This window comes from Schistocerca nitens, chromosome 1 (assembly GCF_023898315.1).
Source record: "Schistocerca nitens isolate TAMUIC-IGC-003100 chromosome 1, iqSchNite1.1, whole genome shotgun sequence".
Taxonomy (NCBI): Eukaryota; Metazoa; Arthropoda; class Insecta; order Orthoptera; family Acrididae; genus Schistocerca; species Schistocerca nitens.
The window spans coordinates 580619758-580640263 of NC_064614.1; the positions used below are offsets into that span (position 1 = coordinate 580619758).

Consider the following 20506-nt stretch of genomic DNA (forward strand, 5'->3'; position numbering starts at 1 on the left):
AATATTGGCAAAGTTTTACAGAAGTTCGAAATATGGCGCGTACTTTCAATGCGAGATGCTTTTAATAATTTCCACAACGAAATTCTGTCTCGAAATGGAGCGTACTTCAATGCGAGATGCTTTTAATAATTTACACAACGAAATTCTGTCTCGAAATCTGGCAGAAAACCCAAAGAGACTCACATCAGTGGGAAGACGCAATCAATACCTTCACTGCGCTATAGCAACGGTGAAGTCACTGTTGACAGTCCACTAAAGCAGAGTTATTAAACACGGTTTTCCGAAGTAAATATTCCTCAATTCCGAACAAGAGCAACTGCCAAGATGAGAAACATACAAGTAGATACCCTCGGTGTAAGGAAGCAGCTTAAATCACTTAATAAAGGCAAAAAATGGTTAAAATGGCTCTAAGCACTATGGGGCTTAACATCTGAGGTCATCAGTCCCCTAGACTTAGAACTACGTAAACCTAACAAACCTAAGGACATCACATACACCCATGCCCGACGCAGGATTCGAACCTGCGAGTGTAGCAGCCGCGTGCTATCGGACTGAAGCGCCTAGAACAGCTCGGTCACAGCGGCTGGCTAATAAAGGCAACGCCTCCGGTCCAGCTTGTATACCAGTCAGGTTCCTCTCAGAGTATGCTGATAAATTAGCTCCATATTTAGCAGTTATATACAACCACTCGCTCACAGACAGATCCGTACCTAAAGACTGGAAAATTGCTCAAGTCACACCAATACCCAAAAAGGGAAGTAGTAGTAATCCGCTGAATTACAGGCCTATATCACTAACGTCGGTTTGCAGTAGGGTTTTAGAACATACACTGTATTCGAACATTATGAAGTACCTCGAAGAAAACGTTTTATTGACATATAGTCAGCACGGATTCAGAAAATATTGTTCTTGTGAAACACAACTAGCTCTTTATACTCATGAAGTAATGAGTTCTATCGACAGGGGATGTCAAACTGATTCCAAATTTTTATATTTCCAGAAGGCTTTCAACACCGTTCCTTCGTCTTCTAACCAAACTGCGTGCCTATGGAATATCGCCGCAATTGTGCGACTGGATTTCCTGTCAGAAAGGTCACAGTTCGTAGTAATAGACGGAAAGTCATCGAGTAAAACAGAAGTAATATCAGGCGTTCCCCAAGGAAGTGTTATAGGCCCTCTATTGTTACTTATCTATATTAACGACATAGGAGACAATAAATGAGTAGCGGTCTTAAATTGTTTGCAGATGATGCTGTCATTTACCGTCTTGTAAAGTCATCAGATGATCAAAACCACTTGCAAAATAATTTAGATAAGATATCTGTATGGTGCTAAAAGTGGCAATTGACCTTGAATAAGGAAAAGTGTGAAGTTATTCACATGAATACTAAAAGAAATCCGCTAAATTTCGATTACGCGATAAGTCACACAAATCTGAAGGCTGTAAATTCAACTAAATACTTAGGGATTACAATTACAAATAACCTAAGTTGGAACAATCACATAGATAATATTGTGGGTAGAGCAAACCAAAGACTGCGATTCGTTGGCAGAAGGTGAAACAGGTCTACTAAAGAGACTGCTTACACCACGCTTGACCGCCCTGTTCTGGAGTATTGCTGTGCGGTGTGGGATCCGCATCAGGTGGGACTGACGGATGACATCGAAAAAGTACAAAGAAGGGCAGCTCGTTTTGTATTTTCGCGAAATAGGGGAGATAGTGCCGCAGATATGATACGTGAATTGGAGTGGCAATCATTAAAACAAAGGCTTTTTCGTTGCGACGGAATCGTCTCATGAAATTTCAATCACCAGTTTTCTCCTCCGATTGCTAAATCATTCTGTTGCCACCCACCTACATATGGAGACATGATCATCACGATAAAATAATATAAATCAGGGCTCGCACAGAAAAATTTAACTGCTCGTTTTTCCTGCGTGCCGTTCGAGAGTGGAACGGTAGAGAGACTGCTTGAAGGTGGTTCATTGAACCCTCTGCCAGGCACTTTATTGTGAATAGCAGAGTAATCACATATATGTAGATGTAGTGTCATGGCTCCACTCCAGTTTTCGGCAGGGTGGGGTTCCTGGCCGACCGATCGCCGATCGCCGTCTGGGGAGGCGAGGTGCTGCCGCTCCCGCCAGTCACTTCTACAATGTTTACAACGTGATCAGTATTTTTATTTTATTCTGCGCATAATTGGTGGTGACGTTTCGCTGATTTTGATTTATGTCGCTCCCATAGCCGTTGTCTTTATAATTGTTAATTATGCATGGGTATTCATTCCCGTTCCTATACTCTTGTTGACTACTATCGCCGGGACCACGTCAATTATTACAACCAATACCGTTATCTCTTGATGATGAGCCATGTTACCCTGAATTGTAATTTCTATTATTTCTCTCTTGGAAACCGTTACTTTGACGATTTCTGAATCCTCCATCATTACCGTTGTATCCCTGCAACGGCGCGATGTATGCCAAGGAAGGAACTAAAGAGATTTAGTTGCATAGTGACATAGTAGAAGCTATAGAAACTAAAATGACAGATAACTTTGCAAAAAAAAAAAAAAGATGATTTCCTGCAGCTAAAAACCATGATCCAAGGGCAGCTGAAGCGAAATGAGAACATCCTTCATGTGGCGACAGACCAGCAGTCACCTACACAAGGGTAATCACAGACAGTCTGTTTCACACATCCCTCTCCTCCGAACATCCCATGTGGTGTCCACAGTCCGATCTCTTCACACCGCAACTTCAAGACTGGCGAACCGCGAAGGACGGTACTGATGTCGATCTACACTCATTTCTTCTACACACAGTTTGTACTGTATGCACCACCAAGACGCACTTATGGTTGACGAACTTCACATGCCTAATTTCATCTGCACGACTTCTGCGGGACAGACAGGTAGTTGATTGAAGAACATTCGTAATTTCAGGTCTGAAAGATGTTCTTGAACTTTTCAGAGCAGTTTATCAGGAGATACACGGCACCTTTCTTCTACTCTCCGCCACTGAAGATTTTTCGACATTTCTGTTATTTTCACTCACCAGTCATCAAACCTTTCGCACCGTCCTTCTTTGTACACCCTGTACGTAACTTGTTAATCCGACCTGACAGCGGTTCCAAACAGCTGGAGATTATTAAAGTACATCCCCTACAAGTGTTTAGTACAGAATCTCATTTGTACTGTTTCCTAGTATCCTGCCATTTTTACCTGCAGCTGCGTCAATGTGGTCATTCCACTTCATAAATCTACACTCTGTTACTTCCAGATGTTTGTGATCGATCCAATGTATACTTCTACGCATTGCTTCTGCGAAATAGACTAAAAAAAAAAGACGCACCACGAAGGAATTATCCAGTGAGACAGAAATCGGTAGATATGATGTATATGTACAGTGAAACAAGTGATTACAGTTTCAGAAAAATTGTGTGATTTATTCAAGACAAAGAGCTTCATAAATTGAGCAAGTAAATAACGCTTTGGTCCATCTCTGCTTCATTAAGCCAGCAGTTATTTGGCTTAGCATTGACTGATAGACTTGTTGGATTTCCTCCAGAGAGATATCGTGCCGAATTCTGTCCTATTGATGCATTATATTGTCAAAATCCCGAGCTGGTTGGTGGACCCTGCCAGTAATACTCCCAACGTTCTTAATTGCGGAGAGACGGCCGACCTAGGTTTTGGCAAGCACAGTGACAAGTAATAGAAACCCTCACAGTTTGCAGGCGGGCATTATCAAATGGTTTAAATGGCTCTGAGCACTATGGGACTTAACACTGAGGTCATCAGTCCCCTAGAACTTAAAACTACTTAAACCTAACTAACCTAAGGACATCACACACATCCATGCCCGAGGCAGGATTCGAACCTGCGACCGTGTCGTACGCGCGGTTCCAGCGCCTAGAACCGCTCGGCCACACCAGCTGGCCGCAGACATTATCTTGCTGAAATGTAAGCCCAGGATTGCTTGCAATGAAGGCCAACAAAGCGGGTCTTAGAATATTGCCGGCGTACCGCTGTGCCGTAAGTATGGCTCAGATAACAATCAAAGAGGTTCTATTATGAAATGCAATGGCACGCCAGTCCATCACTCTTGGTTGTCGGACAGTAAGGTGAGAGACATTCAAGTTGATATCCCACGCTGTCTGGGGCGTCTTCAGATACGTCTTCAGCCTGGCATCTTATTGCTGCAGTAGAATTGTCTTCAGTTCTTCTTTGAACTGAACCCTGATGACCAGCGAAGACGTGTCTGGAGAATCCTCGGGCAGTGGTGGGATGCCAGCCTGACTGTCACTCGCCATACGGACCAACAACCAGGAGTCATGGTCTGAGGTGCTATTTCTTTTCTTAGTAGGATTCCTTTGGTTCTCATCCGCCGCACTCTTACAGCACAGCGGTGCCTCAGTGGTATTCTACACCCTGTTTTGTTGCCCTTCATGACAAGCCAACCTGGACTTACGCTTCAGCAACATAACGCCCACCCGCACATGGCGAGAGTTTCCACTGCTTGTCTTCGTGCTTGCTAAACCCTACTTTGGCCAGCAAGGTCGCAGGATCTCTCCCCAATAGAGAATGTTTGGAGCATTATGGGCAGGGCCCTCTAAACAGCTCGGGATTTTGTCGATAGAACGTGCCAATTGGACAGGATTTGGCTCAGTATCTCTCAGGAGGACATCCCGCAATTCTATCAATCAATGCCAAGCTGCATAACTGCTTGCATAAGGGCCAGAGATGGATCAGCGTGTTTTGAGTTGCTCAATTTCTAAAGCTCTGTGTAACGAATAAATCATCAAATTTCTCTGAAACTGTAACCATTTGTCTGTCTGTAAATGTAAAGCACATCAACAGATTTCCGTCTCGTGCGAATAGTTCCTTCGTAGTGCATAGTTTTTGTTTTATCTCGGAGTGTAAGCCCGGATGACGGGACAGTGTTTCGAATCGATGTTTACCCAGGTACGAGGCAAGTGGTTTAAGCATCACGCCACCTCTCTCGGCACCTAGTCTACGGTATTTGTTCGTCCGTCTGGAATCCTGAATCCTTACCAGGCAGTTTTTTTTTCAGAATGTATTTGAGCGCCCTGACTGATTCTGTAGGCAAAAAGTACCAAGTGTCGGAACATCAACAAGTATACCTGCTCTGCGCCCGACGACCATTCGCTGGGCGCATTAAACGGGGTTTGAATGTTAGGGCTGAACCGTTCGATCAAAAAAGTAGAGTTGCACGAGCACGTACTAAAAGAAGAACCGTGAAGAAAGACGTCTACGCATTCTCATTTTTCTTTCTGACTGTTATGACAGTATAGCTGACGTAGAAAGAAGCAGGAACTCCGCTCTTCTCGTAAGGAAAATATACTACGTGATGGACTCGTGGCTTGACCATGAGAAAATGATTCAGGAAAATCGAGAAAAATGCAAACGAATGAGGACGAATTAAATTTGACCTCACCTACTTTCGAATTCAAAAGTGTTCCTCGACTACATTCATCTTGCTCTAAGCCAGTACAAGTGTATTTTAATTTTGCGTGAGACTAGCGATCGGAGCTGTCTTCGCACGGATAGCACGAAGTACCGGCCGTATTAAATAATATACACAATCCTTCCTCGTTAATCACTCTATGCAGTGTGAATCAGAAGGAAGGGCACTTGCTGTGAGCGGTCATAGCATTAGCGATTCTGAACACCTGAGCTACAGCACATGCGCACCGCGTGTGATTTTCAACATTCTCTCGCTCTGTTCGCGCATGCTATTGGTCTCGGAGAAAAAATTGATAGCACCATTTTTGTAGTACATTTCAGTTAGTTTAATTTTGTACTGCGACATGTATTCGCTAGAGGGTGTGGATTTCGAGGCAAAAAGTACCAAGTTATTACATTTCCTTAAAACACAACATTGCATTTCTCTATATTAAGAGCTAGCTGCCAGTCCTTATGAGACAGATATTTTCTTGTGTTGTAACTGATTTTGTCGGATAGATTTTCCTCATAGATAACTTCAGATAATGCACCTTATACTATCCGGTGAGACATTAATGTATAACATGAGCTGCAACAGTGCTTTTACGTCCCCCTCGGACATATCAAGTTTCCATCCAGGATAATGTGGTTCCTTCTACGCTTTAGGTAATTTTCGATCCATGCGCAAATCTAAACATACGATACAAATTATCTTTGGAAGGTATCGATGTGGCAAGGAATCCAACGATTTTCGAAAGTTTCCAAGTACCGAATCAACCTGGTTTCATGTACTCGAGGCCCTGAGGATATCGCTTAGCCGAGCGGTCTGAGGCGCTGCAGTCACGGACTGTGCGGCTGGTCCCGGTGGAGGTTCGAGTCCTCCCTTCGGAATGGGTGTTTGTGTTTGTCCTTAGGATAATGTAAGTTAAGTAGAGTGTAAGCTTAGGGACTGATGACCTTAGCAGTTAAGTCCCATAAGATTTCACACACAGTTGAAGACTTTTGATATCGCTTACGAGGGGCGTGTGTTGAGCTTCACATGATTCATATTTTAAGAACCCATTCCAGCAAATAAAAATTTCTAGTTCTGACATAGATTTTACCGTCTTGTCAGTAACTGTTTCTGATGCAAAGACCACAAATTTTTAGTAACTGCTTCAGTATGTCGAACTGCACAAATTTTTCGCAATAGTAAAAAGACACAAAAATATTTATATGCTGCTTAATTTCAATACACTATACTTTTATTTACTTTTTTCGGTTGCGAACTTCTGCACCTCTTTAGTTGTCGCCTAGTTATGTCGCCCTTAATGAGGCAAATGTACGTAATGTGTCCAGATTTTCTTTCCCTTTTCCTTGGAGTTGTGGAGGATTCTGGATGGGTAGTCTAAATAGGAGTGTAAATAGAAATTGTACTGTTTGCGTGATAAGAGAATGCACGCGTGAAACCACGTCTTCCATACTCTCGCATCTGCTGGGTGAAATTTGCGTTTGAAACCAGCGACTAATTAGGCAGTTGTGTGTTACAGTAGGTACTGTTGCTGCTGTGAAGTAGCATGATTATCTGTGGAGGAAGAGACATTGAATGTTTAACGTGACGCCAGGGCTGCTAAGAATTGAGCATTTTTATTTTAGCTTTCTAGTCAAAAAATGAATTAATAGCCATGGCCACGGTGAATCATTATTGGTGTTTGACTCAAAAACCATAGGAGAATAGAGAACATTTTGTATGATACTTGCAGTAGCTAGGTGAACCTTTGTCCTCCGGCGTCACATTTCCATTCAGGTCGTTTTATTATCGATGTCATGTACACTGAAGAGCCAAAGAAACTTGTATACCTGCCTAATATCGTGTAGAGCCCTCGCAAGCATGCAGAAGTGCCGCAACACTAAATGCCATGGACTCGACTACTGTCTGAAGTAGTGCAGGAGGGAATTAACACCATGAATCCTATAGGGTTGCCCATTACTTCGTGAGAGTACGAAGGGTTGGAGATCTCTTCCGTACAGCACGATGCAAGGCATCCCAGATATGAACAATAATGTTCACGTCCGGGGAGTCTGGTGGCCAGTGGAAGTTCAAATGGCTCTGAGCACTATGGGACTCAACTGCTGTGGTCATAAGTCCCCTAGAACTTAGAACTACTTAAACCTAATTAACCTAAGGACAGCACACAACACCCAGCCATCACGAGGCAGAGAAAATCCCTGACCCCGCCGGGAATCGAACCCGGGAACCCGGGCGTGGGAAGCGAGAACGCTACCGCACGACCACGACATGCGGGCGCCAGCGGAAGTGTTTAAACTCAGAAGAGTGTTCCTGGAGCCACTCTGTAGCAACTCTGGACGTGTGGAGAGTCATATTGTCGTGCTGGAATTACCCGAGGCCGTCGGAATGCGCAATGTACATGACTGGATGCAGGTGATCAGACAGGATGCTTACGTAAGTGTCACCTGACAGAGGCATCTAGACGTATCACGGGTCCCATATCACTGCAACTCCACACGCCCCACACCACTACAGAGTTTCTACCAGCTCGAACAGTCCCCTGCTGACTTGCAGAATCCATGCATTCATGAGGTTGTCTCCAAACCCGTACACGTCCATCCGCTAGATTCAATTTGAAACGATACTCGTCCGACCAGGCAACATATTTCTAACCATCAACAGTCCAATGTGACTGAAGTGACTCGTGCGATTAGCCAACCAACAACTTTTATTGAATTACGTGAACAAGTCGAGTAGGCGAGACATAACGTATGCCAGGGCAGTATTCGCCATCTGTACGACTGACTGATTGCCAGAGTCAGCTCCTGGATTGCCGCCCATGGATGCTACGTCCTGTACTAATATGGATGTTTTAGAACGGGCCGATACCTGGTACCTCAGAACCACTTGTGCTGTGTTGATCTATAAATGTAATCGTTACATGTAGTCCATATGCACTGTTGCTACAATAAATCTTGAGTGAATTGGAAATCTCTAAAAGAGTGTACTAATTTTTTTCAGCAGTATATACACTGAAGAGCCAAAGAAACTGGTACACCTGCTTAATATCCTGTAGCGCCACCGAGAGTATTCAGAAGTGCTGCAAGACGACGTGGCATTGACTCGACTAATGTGTTAAGTACACCACGAATCCTCCACGACCGTCCATAAATCCGTAAGACTATGAGGGGGTGGAGATCTCTTCTGAACAGCATTGTGAGGCATCCCAAATATGCTCGATAATATTCATGACTGGGGAGCTTGGTGGCCAGAGGACGTGTTTAAGCTCAAAAGAATGTCCCTGGAGCCGCTCTGCAGCAATATTGGACATGTGGGATGTCGCATTGTCCTGCTGGAATTGCCCAAATCCGTCGGAATGCACACTGCATATGAATGGATGCAGGTAATCACTTGTCAGAGTTGTATCTAGATGTATCAGCGGTCCCATACCCCTCCAACTGCACAGCCTCACACCATTATGGAACCTCCACCAGCTTGAACAGTCCCCCGCTGACATGCAGGGTCCATGCATTCATGCGATTGTATCCATACCCGTACACGTCCATCCGCTCGATACAATTTAAAACGAGACTCATCCGACCAGGCACCATATTTCCAGTCATCAAAAGTACAAAATCGGTATTGACGGGCCCAGTCGAGGCTTAACGCTTTGTGTCGTGCAGTCATTAAGGGTACACGAGTGGACCTTCGGTTCCGAAAGCCCATATCGATGCTGTTTCGTTGTATGGTTCGCACGCTGGCACTTGTTGATGGCCCAGCATTGAAATCTACAGTAATTTGCGGAAGGGTTGCACTTCTGTGTCATAGAATGATTCTCTTCAATCTTTGTTGTCCCCGTTCTTGCAGGACCTTTTCTGGTCGCAGCGATGTCGGAGACCTGATGTTTTATCGGATTCCTGATATTCACGGTATATTCGTGAAATAGTCGTACGAGAAAATCCCCACATCATCGCTACCCGGAGATGCTGTGTCCCATCGTTCGTGCGCCAACTATAACACCACGTTCAAACTCACTTAAACCTTGTTAACCTGACATTGTAGCAGCATTAACCGATCTAACAACTGCGCCAGACAGTTGTTGTCTTCTATAGGCGTTGGATACTGCAGCAGCGTATTCTGCCTGTTTTGAATACGCGTGCCTATACCATTTCCTTCTGCGCTTCAGTGTATATATAATATGTTTTGGTAAGGGAAATTTCGAATACTAAATATTCGTTCGCAGTAATTTCTATGGGTGGCGATATATGTTCAATACTCTGCTCCGCATTACTCAGTTGTGATTGTGGGCGCTTGCAGAGATTTTGTTCTTAGTAGATTTGAACCCACTTGCATTTTTCCGCGCCTGAGGAGACACGTAATTTACTGATGATAGTTCAACGTAAGTAATATCCAAGCGATTACAAGTTTACTCCCACTACGATGTTTCGTACGCTGCTCAGTCTCGATAAACAACACTGAAAGCCAGAAAACTGCATCCTGCAGCGCCCCTGAACGACTATCCTGGAGACCTTATCACAGCTAAACCTCATGCCTCTGTTGATCTGTGTGACCACGTGTTGCAGTGAACGTGCTGGACGGCGAGCATCTGAACCTGACCCGCATCTCGCGCACCGAGATGGGCGCCTACCTGTGCATCGCCACCAACGGCGTGCCGCCCTCCGTCAGCAAGAGGATCATCGTCGACGTCGAGTGTGAGTACGGCGCCCGGCAGCATCCACAGTAACGCCAAAATCTTAAAACGTAACTGAGAGCACATCACAGGAAAATTAATACCACAACTGTTCGTAGAAGTAAGGACACTGCGGTGTATGGTACGGGACGATCGCGTTAAATAAGTGTTAGGGAAGCGTATGGAAGACTTAGATTTGTTGGAAGGGTTCTGTAAAATGTAGTGCACCTGTAAAGCAGGTCAATACAAGATGCTAGTGCGACCAGCCCTTGGGTACTGTTCCACTGTTTGCTGTCCTTAACAAATAGGTGTCACAACAGATGTAGATCGAATTCAGAGACGCCCTGTTAGTATCGTAACAGATCGATATATTTCATACGACAGATATACTCCATACTAAAATGTAACAGGAATGCTCGGGGACCTTAAATGGGAATCACGTAAAGTTAGAGAATCTCTGTGTGCAAAAGATTGTGCGAGCTTTGTGCTGTCACCTACAACGCACTCCCTTACTTACAGTGCTTATATTACGAAGCGCAATTGTTATGTTGTAATAATTCATAGTTTAAACAACGTTAAAATTTATAATAAGTGCAGATGCATTATATTTGCAGATAAGTAGTACTTATCTTGAAACGTTGGTCTCAGGGTCAGGGCTGTTCCCTTTGTTCCTGTATAACCCATTTACAGGATTTTATCCAGGATCGTTTAAATGACAAGTTACGTTATTTTGCTTTTAACCATTTCCTTCTTTTTTTGTAACACAATTTACCATCACGTATTTAACACTTTTCAAATATACATTGTGCAACTTTCACGAGCCATATAAGCAGCATAACTGATCAGAAAACTGTATGTACCAAACTCGATAGATGCTAAACCCGCTCTGAATAAATCTTACCAAACTCTGAAGCTATCTGAAACAAATCTGTCGCACTTGGCGCCAAAAATACATTATATACTACGATTCCAACTTCCAGTACCTTCTAGAACAGGATACAGTTCAAATTAACGTCAGCATGACTGTCTTCAATTGATGTTGTTTTTCAGGTTTAATTTATATCTTCTTCTCTGAAAATAATTATTTAAGTGAAGATTTATAGCCTTAATGGTTAATAACAAAGGTTGTAAGTGAAGATTTATAGCCTTAATGGTTAATAACAAAGGTTGTAAATTTTGACAATATGTAAAATAGAAGGTTCCTGTTATTTTAAAGAACTGATTTCATTACCAATGGTAAAATTAAAAAAATTGTAAATGAAGACAGAAGTTTTGTTTACATAAAAATTTAAGTATACGATATTATACTTACTGTAAATTTGTTTCTAGATCATTTAAGTTGACAACTGTGATTACTAATTTTCAGGCACCAGATCGACATGGATCGACCTGAACAATAAAAAATATTAGCCGAAAAATAGCTTTTTTGGTACTCAGATATGTTCATAAATATCTGTAGTCTAGAAATATATAATTTACATAAGAAAATTAACCCAAGTCTGGCCAAAATTTATAAGGACTCGAACATTTCGGTTAATATGTGAAAGTTCCGAGGAGGCTAGTTTCGTTATCTCACTTAGTGATCATGACAGTAACATAACAAAGACTAGGGCACATACGGAGCCAAATAGACAGTCGTTTTGCCTACATTCAGTATCCAAACGCAATAGGAAAGAAAACGGACAGTATGGTGTATTCTCAGCCAAGTACTGTATACAAACTTGAGGTCTATTTTTGTAAATCTGGATGTAAACACTATGGGCTTAGCGCGTTGCTTCCCTAGGCAAGTTCGTAACGGAAATAGTTGCGAATATATTCAAAGTTACTTCGATGTTCTTACACCAAAATATAAAAATTAAAGCCGTAAACTTAGCACTGACTGTAAGGGGAATCAGGCCTATTAATTATTAACCGTTCATAGACATAACATAGTCCATATGGTTTAGAAATGATCCAAGAATGAAAAATAAGGCGGGTGAGAAGGATTGGACAGAGAGTCAGCACTGTTGATAATCGGTTAACGATATTAGAAGCACCACAGGAAAAGACAGTAGTTAAACTGTGTTTGATAGTTCAAAATCAGTGAGAAATGTCCATTAGATTCGCGGACTAGCAGAATGCGTGATTTAGGCACTGAATTTGTAAAGTATCCCAAACGAGATAATCTGGTGCCTATGACCTTCACTCAGCACGTTATCAGCTAAAACGTTTACAGCTTCCAGTTACGTATCAGTCTACAATCTACTTATTCGCGGAATAGGCAATATCAGTTTTCACAGACTTCTCTTGGTGTCAACTTCCATGAAATGTTCAACTAGTCATCACGATCCAGAGTTGTGTATTAGAGACCCTCCCCCAGAGCATCGCAACTACGGAATCGAACTATCATGCTCAAAGCTCTCGACTTTTAAGCAAGGAATACGAAATTAGACAACAACACACTAATCTAAGAGAGACCGCGAGAAACTGAGAAGTTCACAGTTTAGACAAGATATCTGTATAAAGACAAAATACCTGTATAAAACGTAGACTGGCAATGGCAAGAAAAGATTTTCTGAAGAAGAGAAATTTGTTAACATCAAATATAAATTAAGTTTTAGTAATTCTTTTTTGAAAGTATTTGTATCGAGTGTAGCCATGTACGAAGTGAAACATGGCCGATAAAACAGTTTAGAAAAGAATAAGTATTTTTGAAATGATGTGCTACAGAACAATGCTGAAGTTTAGATAAGTAGATCGCTTAACTGATGAGGAAGTACAGAACACAAGCGGGGAGAAAAGAAATTTGTGGCACAACTTGACTAGACGAAAGGATCGGTTGATAGGACACATTCTGACACATCAAGGGATCACCAGTTTGGTTTTGGAGGGAAGTATGAGGGGGAAGGGAAGGGGCAAAAATTGTAGAGGGAGACCAAAAGGTGAATACAGTAAGTAGATTCAGAAGGATGTATGTCGCAGAAGTTATTCGGGGCTGAAGAGGCTTCTATGGAATAGAGCAGTATACAGAGTGCATCAAACCAGTCTTCGGACTGAAGATCACAGCAAAAACATCTGTTTGAATCCAAAGGTCGTAACTGACTCTTACTAACGAAAAATGTGAAGTCATCCCAATGAGTTCAAAAAGGAATCGTTAAAATTTCGGTTGCACAATAAATCACACAAATCTAAAGATTGTCGATTCAACTAAATACTTAGGGATTAGACTTACGAATATTATAAAAAGTATCGATCACATAGAGAATGCTGTGGATAAAGCGAACCAAAGATTGCGTTTTATTGGCAGAACCCTTAGAAAATGCAACGGATCTACTGCAGAGACTGCTTACGTTAGGCTTGCCCGTCCTCTTCTGAAGTACTGCTGGATATTATTGGACCCGTATCAGATAGTATTGACCGAGGACATCGAAAAACGCGTTTGGTATTATCACGAAATAAGGGAGATAAGTGTCACGGATACGAAACGCGATTTGGGGTGGGAATCATTAAAACAAAAGCGTTTTCCGTAGCCGCGAGATCTTTTTACGACACTTCAGCCACTAAGTTTTTCCTTCAAATGCGAAAATATTTTGTTGACGCCAATTTACACAGCGACGAATCACCATCGTAATAAAATAAGAGGAACAGGATCTTGCATGGAAAGATGTAAGTGTTAGTTCTTCCCCGCTCTCTGTTCGAGAATTGAACGGCAGATAAATAGTCTGAAGGTCGTAAGATGAACCGCACAGTACATGCAGATGAATGTAATGCGCATAAATAGACAGAAAGGCCCATTATTGTATGATAACACAATTGCAGAACAATCACTGGAAGCAGTCGCATCTATAAAATATCTCGAAGTGTGCGTGAGGAACGATTTAAAGTTGAACGGCCCATAAAATTAATAGCAGGGGATAGGCATGTGGCAGACTGATATCCTTTGGAATAATCCTAGGAGGTGTAGTCCACACGCTGTAGATCAATATGTTTCGTTACGGGTTCATTTAAAAATCGCGAAAGTGTTACAGAGATGGTCAGCCAACTCCAATGGCAGACGCTGGAAGAAGGCGTTCTGCGTCACGGTGGGTCTACTGTTAACGTTCCGAGAGTGTGCGTTCCAAGAAGAGTCAACCAATATGCTGCATTCTCCTGCGTATCTGTAATGTAAAGATCATGGTGGTAAAACTAGAGAGATTCGAGCTCACACGGAGGATGATAATTATCGTTCTCCCCGCGAACCATTGGCGATTTGAACAGGAAAAGGGAGAAGTGACATTGGTACATAAGGTATCCTCCGACACATACCATAAGGTGATTGTTGGAGCATAGATGAAGATGCAGATGTATATTAGGAGTCGTAAATAAATTGATTAGATTACAGCACGAAAGAAACTTGAGGTAAGCAAAAGTTGCAGCTAATGCTATGACGGAATTAAGGACTTCAAGTTGTACTTACAAAATGCAGACTGGAACTTTGAAAAGAGTTGCCCTAAAAAATTAACCTGTGGAACCGATTCAATGCTCCTAAATCGCAGACAAGAAATGGAATCAGAATATCATACATAATCAGCTCCAAGAGACTTCAATGTTTGGAAAGTTAAATCACTTTACAAACTGAGTTGTAAGATTCTAAGAAAAATCATCGTAGAGTTACTGTGTATGTATTTTCAAAGAAGAAAGAAACGTTATGGCTAAACTCCCCGTCGATGACGGGGTTATTAGAGTCACGGCACAAGTACGGATTAGGGAAGGATATGAAGGAAATCAATAGTGACCTTTCAAAGGAATCATCCCGGCATTCACCTTATCCGGTTTAGGGACATTACGAGATATCTAAATCCATTTGGTTAGCTGGAGATTCGGACGGCGGTCTTCCCGAATACTGTATATATTTTCCAGAAAAAAATAGATTCCTTCGGCAGCAACATCAGATCTATTTCAGTCATTGTGGAAAATGAGGCAGGAAAAAGGAATGAGGAAAATGATGAAATTTATTTAATGGTTAATAACGAACTGATATAAGATATTCCCAAAATTGTGGACACTTTCAAGAGGTTTTTATGTAAGTGATAAATAATTTAGGTTTGAACAATAAAAACGTCCAAAGCAAGTTTAATAAATTTCAACTCCTGTTTTCTTGCGGGTAGTAGTCTACATACACTATTTTGCTAGGAGATAATTTTAAATAATAGATCTTCCCCACATACCGACATTGTTTGAACACAGCTTGGTAAGCCGTTCGTTTGTGACAGGCTCGAAGAGAGTGACAGATTGTAGGCCGTATTACTCCCGAGATTGCCAGCGATATAGGCTCGTGTATGGGGTCCTTAATGAACTCATCGTCGACGGAACTACCTGAATATATCATATTATGGAGTACACAATAGCGCAAAAGCTCATCCACAAATTACACGTACCGAAATAAATTACTTATCATCGAAATTACTACAGTGTGAGGCCTGTTGCCATTGATCGCCCAAATTGGCAGCGATGTGAATAAATGTGTTTTAGAGGTCATATTCTAGAGGCCTCTACCTATTTGTTATTAGGGAGTCGACAGGTCAAGAAAATGTGGATGCACTGTCTGGGACTGAGAATACGAACCGCACTAGCACACAGACGATATAAAGCTCACACATCAAACGTAAACAGAAACAACAATTTCAAATTGTATTTCATTCCTTCAGTGAGAGGCCTAAGATTTAAAAGGCAAATCAGTTTACTCAGAAAAACACAGCTCAGTGCTTAAAATCCGCCTATAATCTTTTATTAAATTCTTAAAAAACGTATTATTTCTTATGATATGAACACATCGAAAAAGTGTTTCAAGATGCAATGTTGACACACTTCATACGTTAAATAATATTTACACGAGCGAATGCAGAGAGCACTTAGCAAGGAAACTTCGTATGAGAACGTATATTTCGTAGTATTCCCATTTCCTGTAATTACAAGATTTATAAAATCCATACACTTCCAACACAAACAGCCTCAGACGAAATGTCATAAACAATCTGGCTGACTGGTTCTACAAAATCATATTGGCCTGAATATAATTGCATTGTCGAAGGTCTCCATATAATTAAACATACATACCTGTGATAATTTACGTTGATTTTCCGCAGAAATGTGAAGTCGAGTTGACTCCTGTTCTTTTGGATGCCATGGATTGGCATTGCTCCGATGTTTGTTGAAGGTTTACCCTCTGGCTGCTGTCATTAGTCCGTACACTTTCTGCCTTTCGCCGTTATCATAAGACTTTGCTGAATGAGACGGAAACGTTCGTGTTGCCTGCCATTCGACTCGTCTCAAACTGACGCTAAGCAACGGCGTCAGCTGCTGGAGGGACCTCGGTATTGTTGAGAACTGCGTCACATCGCGATTTTTTGTTTGCTCTAAAAGGGCGTGCTGAAGAATACACAGCACAATTAACGGAACTATCCAACGGTAATATCGCGGGTCTTAACTAACCTGAAGCGATTGTAGTAATTAACTCCCTGAGGATAAGGTTCCCTACCGCCAGTTGGTAAGAACAGAAAAAGTGGGGAAAAATGAAAATCAGAAGAAAATGTGAAAAAATTAGTTAGCTCTTTCACACATAAGAAGTCTTTTGGTATGTTAACATGATCAGAAAATATTTTATCTAGATCAATGATTAGTTTGTATTAGGACTTGAACGTCTGATACTTGAAACGATAAAAGTTCCTCGCAGTTTACAGTTTCTCCCAGAATGTAGATAAAAATGTAGATGTACTTGTATAATATGAAAGACCACGAAATACTTATTTTTTCTAACTCAATGGGCCCTTTTTTACATATAGTAAACTCACTTAAATAATACAAGAATTTAGGTTATGAAGCACGTACTCTTCATTAGCCGTTCATATTTTTACACTGATATTTACGCTTGCGTACTTCTTTGAAATTATCTTTTTCGTCCTGTTTAGTGCTGCAATGCAGTATTATAACGGTGATACGGTGATGATGTCACAAACTTTCAGGGATGATGGAGAAGGGTAAATGTATCAATTTGAGGTAAGGAATCTTGATCAGGAAACGACCGTCTCGAAAGTTACATGCTACAATCGTTCTGTTACCTCTGACAGTGGAATACACGACCCGGTCCTGTTGTTCCTAAAAGTGCGTGGATAACACAGGGAAAAATTGTGAAGATTGTATTTCTTTTTAACGAAGTATTAAAAAAACAAACAGGCTGTTTAAGTTTGTCAACTATGCAAAGACAAAAAAGACAGTAGGTGAAAAAGAATCAGTGACCTTGTAGTATCATTCCAAGCGACCATTCTTCTTTCAAGATAATCATAGAAACATTGGGAATTCTGTTCGATAAGCTGTACTGATGACAAGCTATCATTAAGACGGTATGTGACAACATCAGACGAGAGGTTTCAGTGAACGTTTGGTTGAGATTGTGGTCATTAGAGGTGAAGCATAAGCGCAGGTGGTGAAAGAGGGAAATCAGGGAGGGAAAATCCCCAAGCGTTTTTATACAAGTGGTTTAGGAAACTCGCAACAGACGGAACATGAAAGGCAGAATGGAGATCTGAACCCTAATGCACACGAACTTGATTCCAATCCAAACTGCGCCACTTCGTACTCACATGTCTTGGAACATAATTTCCCCAAGGTAGCATTACTACTACCATAGAGAATGCGAATATACCAATATAATTCCCTGGAAAGTATACCTCATAGATATCTGACACTAACTGATCAATGAAAGTCCGGATTTGCTCCGACACTAATTGTCTCTCTTATGGCTATTTCTCAATTCAAGTGTGCGACAGAAAGAAATACAGTTTGCAACAGTTGAACAACAAACCACAATTAGAACTCGAATTCTTGTTGAAGGAACAATTCCGACACTCGCCCGAAAACATCTAGGGGACCAATGGCAAGCTTAAACGCAGATAGATGGATGGAGATGCTGTATTTGAATCCAGTATCGTCCCCACATGGTATCATGCTTGCTTTTCCAACAATTTGCGTCAAAGTGTCCTCAATTAGAGTAATTTACTTATGAACTTATGACGAGAGCCATCAGGTTACAGAAAGGCGTCTGAATCAAGTAACTGTCAGTAAATAATCATTCATAAAGAATACGGCAAATTCGTCGTACAGCCTTCCGAATGTAGGCAGATAGATGATGACAGATATTGGGGGAGGGGACCTCATCAACGTCTGAATCGATTCTGCGTGCCGAGTTAACAATAAAAAAAATTGAACTAGCAGAAGGGGAAGTAGAAAACGAACTGAAACTTCACGGATTGAGAGGGTACGTTATTTTATATCGGTGATTACAAAAGCGAGTCAGATTTATAAACAACTTGGCAGTATCTGTCGATTTATCAGTGTTAAATTGGATCCCCTCTGACCGGATACATGCATTGATTCGGGTAGGAAAAGAGTCATAAGGCCATTGTTTTCGTACATACGTTTTCAGACGGATGGCTCGATAACAGCTGACAATTACATGTGAAACAATTATATAACATCGGCAGCTGTTCTCTGTACTTACTATTTATTTTAATGCGACCGGATTAGGTGTCCATTCCATCGTCATCAGGCCCATCTATGGCAAATGGTGGTCATATAACCAACGGTAATGAACACCATAACAGGATCTAAAATATTAGCATCAGCAAACCCACTTACGTGTGGTGCGTATGTGTGGTAGGTTGATGGTCGGTGCTAGCTGCACCACATATGAGCAGGTTAGCGGACGCCTATGCTTTCGATCCTTTACTGAACTTATAACCGTTGGTTATATGAGAACCATTTGCCATAGGGGGATCTGGTGACAGTGGAGTGGACCACCGACAACGGCCGTGATTCAGTAAATAACAAATACAGATGCACAACTGACAGTGTTACTCCTTGTTTCACTTAAAGCCATTGCGTCTTCTCCTGAGGAAAGCTAGCCCACAACTACTGTAACTGGTCCTTCATATCCCCGATACTGGCGATAGGACGGAGTTGACATCCGAGCTGATCTCACACATGTTCTATCGAGGATAGATCTGAGGCCCTTGCTGGCCGCGGGAGTACGTAAGCTCGCGTAGACAGTTCATGGAGACCCTTGTCATGTGTGGACAGCATTGCCCTGTTGAAAAATGGCATCACTCTGCTGTCATATAAGAAGTAATATATGAGGACACAGGATTTCAGGGTAACTTTTTGCGTTGTGGTTTTAACGGCAGCCTACGCACGAGATGGTGATTCCCTATCCCAGCTGGTGCTATTCTTCGACCAATGGTGCGGCAAGACACAGAATGCCGCAGAGAATCAATTCCTTGTTCTCGTATGGCTGACGCAGATGTGAATGGGTTACGATGTGCTTGGTGCACAATATGTCGAACCTCTTTTGTAGAGATGAGACGTGGTCGATTGGAGCCTTGCTGGCGAACATTCCTGCTCTCACTGCACGATTCAGCCCACTAGTTAAATGGAGATCCACAGTGAGGCCCCTTTCAAAATCTGTGAAGTGCTGATAACGCTGTCTCAAACGTGTACGCAACATTTCCATACCCTTCACAGTTATCACTCAGTATCTGACGCTGTTCACGCTCCTACCAGGCCTCATAGCAACACTAAACACGAACAACACTAACGCACCCTGGTGGCTGTTCTACCTGTCACAGAGAGTTGCAACTACTTGTGTAATCGCTTATGATGTAAAAAGTTACTCTGACAAATAATCACGTTTTCTGGATACTTCACACTTTTTGTCAGTTTGTGTTACGTACGCAGTCAAAGAGCGGTAGCTTGTGGGACAGAGTTTCTAAAACCGAAGAACAAATGGCATAGTCATCAATACTCAACTCTGACTGACATTAGGGTACGTTATCAGGAAGAGTGCACAATGACAGGAGGGCCCATACTTATCGTGAGTAAAGGCTTATCCTTGGTATAGTCTGTGAACCACGTTGATACAAGCGAAAAAATCTTTAATACAAAATTTTGCGATAAACCTAGTCATGGTTGTTATGAATCTCAATTGTAAATACAAATAACTATAACCACTCTCATTTACTGACCTTCCCACTACGCGTTTCTGAGATTTATTCTCCATCATCAGATGGATTTATTTAAATTAACAAGACATGATGATTTTCACGTATGACTTCTCTGGGAAACCTGTGCAATTGTCTTTCAGGGGTGTTTGTATTATACGCACTGTCTACAAACTAACACTGAAAGAAACATGGGTATTTGAAAGCATTCCCTCCGTTGTTTAACTTTAAACTAGGTGTTCATATCAGACGATGACCATTTTTGAGCCCTGAAATTTTACCCATTTGTATTAAATCTACCCGCATATAAGGAAACGCGATCTGTGATGACTAAAGTTGCTGAATGGGAGAA

The 20506-nt window shown here is 41.8% G+C and overlaps 1 protein-coding gene across 1 annotated transcript in view; it reads left to right on the forward strand.

Annotated features, from left to right (window-relative positions):
* Positions 1–20506, forward strand: part of LOC126236442 (lachesin-like) — a 464103-nt gene that overhangs the window by 297331 nt on the left and 146266 nt on the right. The window contains exon 4 of the mRNA XM_049945760.1: positions 10038–10166. Within this exon, the coding sequence (XP_049801717.1) occupies positions 10038–10166 (129 nt within the window). The remainder of the gene's footprint in view (positions 1–10037; positions 10167–20506) is intronic.